Source organism: Diplotaxodon limnothrissa, linkage group LG12 (assembly GCF_057381915.1).
Source record: "Diplotaxodon limnothrissa isolate DT_005_m linkage group LG12, D_limnothrissa_male_GT1.1, whole genome shotgun sequence".
Taxonomy (NCBI): domain Eukaryota; kingdom Metazoa; phylum Chordata; class Actinopteri; order Cichliformes; family Cichlidae; genus Diplotaxodon; species Diplotaxodon limnothrissa.
In genome coordinates, this window is record NC_140607.1 from 3,883,632 (window position 1) to 3,892,083 (window position 8,452).

The 8,452-nt window shown below is 44.5% G+C and overlaps 1 protein-coding gene across 1 annotated transcript in view; it reads right to left on the bottom strand.

The window, feature by feature from the left end:
• Window positions 1-4,827, bottom strand: part of fbrsl1 (fibrosin-like 1) — a 300,050-nt gene extending 295,223 nt beyond the window's left edge. Inside the window, exon 1 of the mRNA XM_085367042.1 lies at window positions 3,522-4,827. Coding sequence (XP_085223168.1) covers window positions 3,522-3,824 — 303 coding nt within the window. The 5' untranslated portion in view covers window positions 3,825-4,827. The remainder of the gene's footprint in view (window positions 1-3,521) is intronic.
• Window positions 4,828-8,452: the final 3,625 nt, after the last annotated feature.

Genomic DNA, 8,452 nt, shown 5'->3' on the forward strand with positions numbered 1-8,452 from the left:
GACAGAGTCTTTGATATATGAACCCATTTTCCGCCAGAATCCCAGACCCCCTTGGCCTCCTGCCCTTCACACTGTTGTAATATCACTAAATCAACTAAACCTAAATCCCCCATTAGACTGAATTTAGAAACCCACGCTGCGGAACGGAAAACCCAAACAAATCTGTAAATTCATGTTAAAGCAGATGAACAGAAGGATTGTGGATTAACGAGAGGGGATTTGCCACTCCGACATCACTCACAGAGCAAATGGAGCAAATCAAACATCTTATTAATACGTTGACAGATGGATAATTGTGTCATTTTATTATCTCCTCACTTGTTCGATACACACAGGGAGACTTCTGGAGGGTATAAGCTGTAAAGCATAATTGTTTTATATCGCTGCTATGTCCACGAAATTGGCCTTCAGGAACTGAAAGAATTCCCCAAAGTTACTCAGACTAATATACGGGCTAATTTATCCTTCTTCTTAAAGTCGTGTTTCTTAAAAAGAGAAAAAAATAAGGGAATAATTTTCCTGACTCATGCGCAATGATTTCATTCTTTACTTAAAAAAGAAATAAAAACCACAGAAACTGTGCATGAGCTTTTCTCCTTTTCAACAGCCCACAGTAACAGATTGACTCTTTTTGAATCATCACTGAATCATACCCCCATTTAAAAAAAACATCATCATAAGTTGCCCGTGACAAAGCAGCACGGCTGTGTTTGCATAGTCGATTTGCACAGGTAAGTAAGCGGCTTTCCTGCGAGAAACGAGGGGATTCAAAGCGAATAAACACGGTGTAATCAAATGCGGCTGTGGCTGCAAATTGCTTTCGGCTGTAATGAAACCGGGTTACGGGGTAGCAGGCAAGACCACCACACAGCCTAAGCCTTTATCGAGGGAGCTCGATCCTATCGGCGCTGAGCTGGAATATCAACTGAGTGAGCTTAGAGTGGAAGTGCTCTGGGAGTAACCCGTAACCTCAGGCATGAGTTACAGACTAGAATGGGACAATCAAACAGCAGTAACCCAAAGGTGACGTAGATTTTATGAAACACATTCACCCTGAAGTGCATCAGAGAGCAGACACACACACACACACACACACACACACACGAAAAAAGATTACAGGGAGATTTGAAAGCAATGAGATTAAACACAAGTAAATATTGCTATGTTGGCCATATGGGCTCACTGAACCCGGGGAGGGTGGAATAAATAATGACGGTGAAATCCTAATGAGACCGACTGTATGGCCTGACATAAACACAACCGTGCTGGCCATCAGTCACTTTAAAGAGGTCAGGAGGACCACACGCTCGCTCTCCAGATGGTGTGCCAGCTTATCGGAGCATAATGCAATAAGTCAGAGCTATTCCCTGACTGCCCCCCCCCAATAATTGATGAGTAATTAGCACAGGTAGAGTAGGTCATGAGCTCCACTCAAGCACGCGGTGAGTAGGTGAAAGAATGACTCATGGACAGACGATGTGATGGTTCCGGTGGGCACACACCGCGGAGAGGCCATTTCACTCTCAGTGATGCAGCTAAAACAAATGTCATTAGCGTTGTCACTTACAGCAAACAATACACGAAATTAGCACTAAGTCAACACTCTGATTTCATTTACCACATGCACAGAAATCAGAGGCACAAAAAAAAACCCTATCTGTGCTCATCTCTTCTTCTAATTGTACCAGATCCACTAACATCATTTAATAAGCGCAGGCCATTTGCATGCAAATCAGACCAATTATCAACAAGTAGCTGGTATGTGAGTATCATTTCACATTGAGCTGTATCATGCCTCATTTGCGTAGCCTTGAAACATAAGCTTCTGTGCAGCGCACAGTGTTCTTTCTCTGTGTTCACTCAACACAGAGAATTATTATAGCTAGTAAATGTGTAAAACTAAAATTGGATAATTATCTGGCTTCGCCTCGCTCTCACAGAGGCAGCGTTTATTTACTGTAATGTTTTTATTAAGATAAACCCTCAAAGGATAAATCTAACCTCATCTCCCACATCAGAGACAGATGTCCAACTTGTGAACTAAAAAGACGTCTTACAGCATCACAACACGTGTTACTTTTCCCAGAAGTCATTAAGTGCAGCGCACCTCAAAGTCTTCCAGCCATCAGAAGTGGCTGCCATGCAGCACAGAGGGCAAAGGTGCTTTTACATACAAAATCACATGGAGATGAATGAGGAGAATGGGCAGCAACACACAAGTTTATCTGGGGTGAGTGCCGCTTGTGAAATTTAGCCTGATTAGCCAAAAAACTCTGCAGTGTCATTAAAGCAGTTTTACATCACTGCACTCGCCTTTTACATCATTATTCTTCTCATATAAGTTCATTCCCAACAATATTTCAGGGATCGCCCTTGCACTCCTATCTGCTTTCCCGCCTGCTTTAAGTACCATGAAGCTAAATGGAATTGCAGGATAATCACAGATGACCCTGACAGGTTAAACTTGTTAATAGCTGGGCAGTGGAGAATTGATTATCAGCTTCAAGTGAGTGAATCCTACATTCAGAATAGACAACTGGTTAAGATTTTATGCTGCAAACACGCAGTCCACCATTATATTGAATAAGAGCTATGTAGGAGGCATGACTGATGACTGATTAATAGCCACCATAGTTAAGCTTACATAGAAAGGTGTGATTGGATCCACGGCCTCTCAAACGAGGCCATCATCTTAAAATACACAGACACCAGTGAATATTAGGTATATATTTTTAAAGGTAGTTATTTATATACAGTACCATCCTCAGAATGAGCCATAAAAAAGCAACAACAAACCTGCCTCATCAGTCTGCCTAATATCCCACAGGGAGCTATGTTTCATTTGTCATTTTGAATGTAATGAGATAAAGGAGCTAAATAAAGGAGGGTGTCACAGGGGGACCTCCTCTCTTCCTGAAATCACTGCTCTGACATCTGACATAGCTACCACACGGTAATGACAGCAGCAGAGTTATCGGCACGTGGTGTGTGAGCCTCCAACACACGAATGATGTAATAGGCAGTTTATCAGAGGTCGGAGTGTCAAGAAAGCAGAAAACAGAAAAACGCACAAACCAGATCCAAACCTGTCCCACCAAAGCACCTGTTTATTCTCCAATCATATGCTGGCTCTCTGAAGCAAGTAATTTTCAAGAAACAGGTGTGTGTGTGTGTGTGTGTGTGTGTGTGTGTGTGTGTGTGTGTGTGTGTGTGTGTGTGTGTGTTGTAAACACTTTCATGACAAGGACTCCAAACAGACACACATCAAAGCGAGCACTGATCACCTTGAGGGATATCCTCTCATCTACAAATATCAGACGATTACAAGAGTAATCCTCATCCATCTCATTACCGCCATCTCAAGTAAATTGGCTACAAATTGGACTAGTCCTTCATGTTGCTGGTGAGTGGGTGAGGACCCACTTACACGCACACACGCGCAGACAGACACACACACACACTCTTGACACATGATGAAGAATGCAAACACACAAACAGTTAACGATCCGCTTCCTCCTTACCTCCAGACGGTCCAGGCTGATGAAGCTGGCGATAGCAAATCCATCAATGATGTCCTCCTCCTGCGAGCTGGACTCTCGTCTCTTTCGCCGCGGGGGGCGCGAGACTCTGGCGGCGGCCGCGGGGTGCGGAGCTTTTTTACCGGGCAGGGAGGCGGCGTCCCTCCCCGGACTGTGTCCCTCCCTGTCGGAGCAGGAGGAGTTGGGGTCGGGGCTGCGGGCGTCTCTGCTCCCAGCCTCCCGCAACCTCCGCACTCTCTCCCGCTTGGATCGACATCTCCGACCCTGCTTCAGTTTCCCATCCATGCTGTCAGAGAATTCTCCCAGAGTCCGAAAGAAACAGCAATATTACTCCACAGCTCGCGCAATATCAAATAACACACGCGCACGCACGCACACGCAGACACACACACCGGACTGAGGATCGTAGCCTGCGCTGCGCTATAACGTGGAGACAGCGCTGCGTGCAGGGCTCTGTAAATAACGAGGCGACCGTAGCCTCACAACAGTGGATGACCTTGAGTATAAACCTCGCCAATCTCCATTACGATAAGCAAACGTTCCAAGTATCCCCGCGCAGGCGAGCGACTGGGTGAGAGTGAGCGAAGCGACGCGGATCCGCACGCTATTCTGTCACGAATCTGCGCCGTGTCGACGCGCTGGCCGCTAAAGCAGGTGCAAAAAAACGGCGAAACGCTCAAAATCCGCGCACTGCACTCGTCTCGTAACTTTTGTGGCATCTCAGTAATAACGAGCGGCGTTCAAAGCGGGAGCTCGCAGCATACTGCAGACAGCGCAGAGAAATCATGTCGCTGCCCGTTGTTGTTTTCCACCACCCCAATCCATGATCCAAGTCTGGCAAGAAAAAAAAGAGAGAGAGAGACAGTATCGGGACAGTATCCGTCCGAGATAATGCTGATAATAAACGCCTGGTAAACGTGTCGATAGAAGCTGTCGAATGAGAGAATAATCCCGCGGACGACGCTTTGACTTTTAAGCCATATTCCTCTCCGCTCTGCGCTTCAGAAGCAAAGGATCCGAAGTCTGAGAGCTACTTAGGCTATGCGCAGTGTTTCCTAAATGACCCGAGCCGTCCGGATAAGACAGACATCCAAACTCCATAGGGCAACGAAGCGGTCTATTCCAGTTTAGATAACGTTGAGTTTCCCTACAAACCTCCACTCCAGTCCGTCCCTCAGTTGCTCAGTGGCTCCTGGTATTTTCTGTTCGCATAATAAGGCTTTGATAAGTGTCCTTAAAGCGACAGGAGTGATTAAAATCTCTCTCTCTGCCCCCTCCCCTCTCTATCTCTCATTCCCTTCATCCGAAATTAAGATACGCAGTCAAGCTTCAGAGAACCCACATAACTGACGTATTTCCGCCACCTCTGGCCTACAATTTACCATAGGAAGGAAGCGTGTGTAAAAAAAAGAAAGCCAGAGAGAAAGGGAAAATCATTCTCTCTCACTGTTGGGTACACTTTGTCATACAAGGCACTATTTTAGTCTGTCTGTCTGCCGGAGCTGATGCCACATCATGCCGTTTCCCGCTGACGGTTTGCGCTGTCTCCCTCTCACACACTCTCATCTATCAGGTTCTGACAGCTTCTCCATTCCGAGCATGCTGACTCTCCCCCCCCCCCCCCCCCCCCCTCTCCCCCACCTCAACCCCCAACTCTCTAAATTCACCAGCAGACAACAGAAAGTGCAAAGCTGTAAAGCTGCGTTTCACTGTCGCATAAAGGTCAGAATTTCATGAGTGCACTGTAATAAAATATATATTTGAAATATGGGTTTGTCATATTTACCCTGCCCCAAACCTTTTTGTAAAGCCTGAGCAGGACTGCTGTGTCTCTGCAGAGTGAGCACTTCCAGGGGGTCCCTGAGGGAATTCCAGGGAATCCTGTGCAAAGTGAAACTGCTTCATTTATCTGCTTTCTATCAGGAGAAATCAGGGCAATGACATTATACAATCACTCCACTGTGTAATATTTTTTTCAGTTAAAGGTTTCACTGCCCTTACTGTGACTGTAACACCACCCAAACTGTAACAGAGACTTTTGCAAGCCTTTATAAATGTTTATTTTCTCCCCTGCAGAGCCATCAGGTTGTGATGCAGACGTGTAGGAACAGGTATCTCAGGTTAACACCGTTATCGATACTCTATACTGTGATTATGTTTTCATAAAGGTATTTTCTCAATCGACTTCTTCAATTACATGGAAACATAACCTCAGAAGCCAACAGTCCAATTTTCTAGGCAAGCTAGTTTATAGATTGTAGATTATGTTTACTTCCAGAGGATCTGCATCTCATTTCCAGTTACACAAGTCGAGGAAGTTGTTCCTTTGTAAATGTCTGGTGAGTATTTGCATAATACTTTGCTTAGTTGGAAACCTGTTCTCTTGCTGTGGGCTTAAATGAAAGAAGCTTGCTGTTTAGGTTATTATTACTTTATTAGCAAATACATGGCATGCTGTCAAGTGTTCTCTGATGAACTCGTAACGCATATGAATGAAAGAATTTAGCAAAATATTATATTGCAGCTATATTGTGACCGATGAATGGTGCTAGAGACTTAGTGTCAATCGTCTAATAAGTATGAAACCTGAAGATGAACCGCACCACTGAGTGTGACATTTTGCTTATAGGAATCCTCTGGCTTATCACCTGATTTTCACACTATGCCAAACAGGAGAGTCAAAGCTACAAATGCTATCCTGGAGTACTTAGGTAGTTAGTGCAGTGGATCAGGTGTGGAAATTTTCTTTAACATAAGAATCTTTGGTGGAAATGCAAAGCAATGCATCAAAATGCAAAATGAAAGTACTTTTATGCAAATACAGAGTGCTGCAGGGTAAATTATCCAGCGCACTGCAGGTGATTAAACCACAGTCTGCACTGAGTGAGTGAGCATGATGATCCTTTTATGATAAACATCAGGTTAGGCTGTAACCTGTGCATATGCAATTATAAAATTGTAAGACTCTTGTCTTTTGTTTACAGCTGTCCACAGTTCAAGGCCCATTGCTGAGTTTGTTATATGCCCTCATTTACTTTTCATTGAAGTTGTCAGTTTGAATAAGGCAGCCGCTGGGCCTATATGTCACTTTGAAGAAGGATAACCAGGTGAGCGGTGCATCGATCTTTGCGCCGGTGCACTTTTCATCTTGAGACGGTATCGTTTTCATGTTACTTTAACTGCTGTGAATAAACCCCTCTCTGTTTGAGCTGCTTTGCGAGAACTCATTCAGTAAGGAGATTAAAAAAGGGGGAACAGGTATGGTGAGAGGGCCGTGGAGGAGAGGGAAGAGATTACCTCTGTTTCTTCCATGCAACTATTTGCTGTGAGCTTAATCCATAGCTACAGACTCTGAGCTCCCACATCCCAGTCATTCAAACGCTAGTCTGTTTGAAATGCTTAGCCCCAGCTGCGCTGGAAGCTAAAGGAAGGGAACCTGTCATGCTTTTTTATGATATTTAAGTGGCAGAATTGTTTTTCTTTGTGTCTGCCACCACGATAAGGATTCATTTGATGTTGCTGAGGTCAAGTTGCTCATTGCTTAAAGTTATTTTCCGCTGCGATAGTTCTAAGAGTCTGCTGTGTGGCGCTGACATGAGATTGAGAGGTGAGAGATTTGAAGCAGGCAATAAAAAGGCTCTCTCCAAGTACACGCTGTGTCCTTTGTAAGGAATGTAGCCCCACAGAAATCAATAAGGCTAGATTTCACAGTGGAACCCCAGATAGCTGTAAGATGCACAAATCCCTACACTGCTGTAAATAAAATAAAAAAAATCTTTCAGTGTCACAACAGAATTTGTGCACACATCGTGCCAGTATATTACCTCTGTTCAACAAACCATCTCTTTTTTTAAGGCATAGTTGAAATGGCGAACGCTTTTTCCCCCAGACAAAAACGTTGGTATAAGAATATGGACATAAAAACAAAAATCCATTCCTGGAAGTTTTTGACATTCTCAAGTCGTGTCTTACAGGTCAAGTATAGTGTGACGCAAATGAGGTAAAGTTATGAAGTTGGGTTAATGAATGATTAGGGTTAGGCATCTAAATCACTTGGTTATGGTCAATGAAAAAGTGTGTTTATGGCCATGTTACACACCCAACTGCCAATTAGATTGAATGTAAACAATAAGATGCTCGGTCTACTATCAATGGAATTTCTATGTAGCCTTCTGGGCTGGTTCTTCAGGCCAATTCAGTGTAATGACTGTGAACCGCCCACCCCTTAAGTTTATTATAAGGAGGCACGGTGATGCAGTGTGTAGCACTGTTGCATAGCGCTGTGGGCTCACACACAGTTCAAATCCATTTATATTAAAAATCCTCTAAAAGACATCGAGCACTTTTCAGCCCTGTGAAGGGCAGAAATTCTGAGGAAACATAATTATGGATTAGGAAGTGAGGGCTGACCTTAACAAAACACTCACCTTTCCAGCTGAAATCACAGTCACCAACTTGTGCCAAAATCTGGTCCTCTGGTCCAGTTCCAGCTAGTTTGTCTTCATTGTTGAACTGACAGTCCACTGGGAGGATGCCATCAAGGAGAGATATGAAAGGAAGAAACTGCGATCCCAAAATGTAGAAGCTCAGGCTGAGGATGCTGTGGAGGTGGGTTGGAGGGTCTATGTGACAAGCACAAGTTAATCAAAGAGCTCCCCACTGTTGCCAAAGGAAGCGGTCACTGACTATGGCTGAAACAGAAGGAGACAGCGTGGTCTGCAGCACACACCCAGGTGTCATCACCCTTTGGTCAGCTGAGTGGATTGTGTGATGATTGGTCATGTATCCACACAGGTGAAAACATCACAGTTTACCATCAGCAAAATCGCCCCAACTTTAAGTCTCCTCCAACCCACTCAGGGCTGATGCAGTGCTGCAGTGACACAGAGTTTAGCATCAGTGTGTGAATGTGT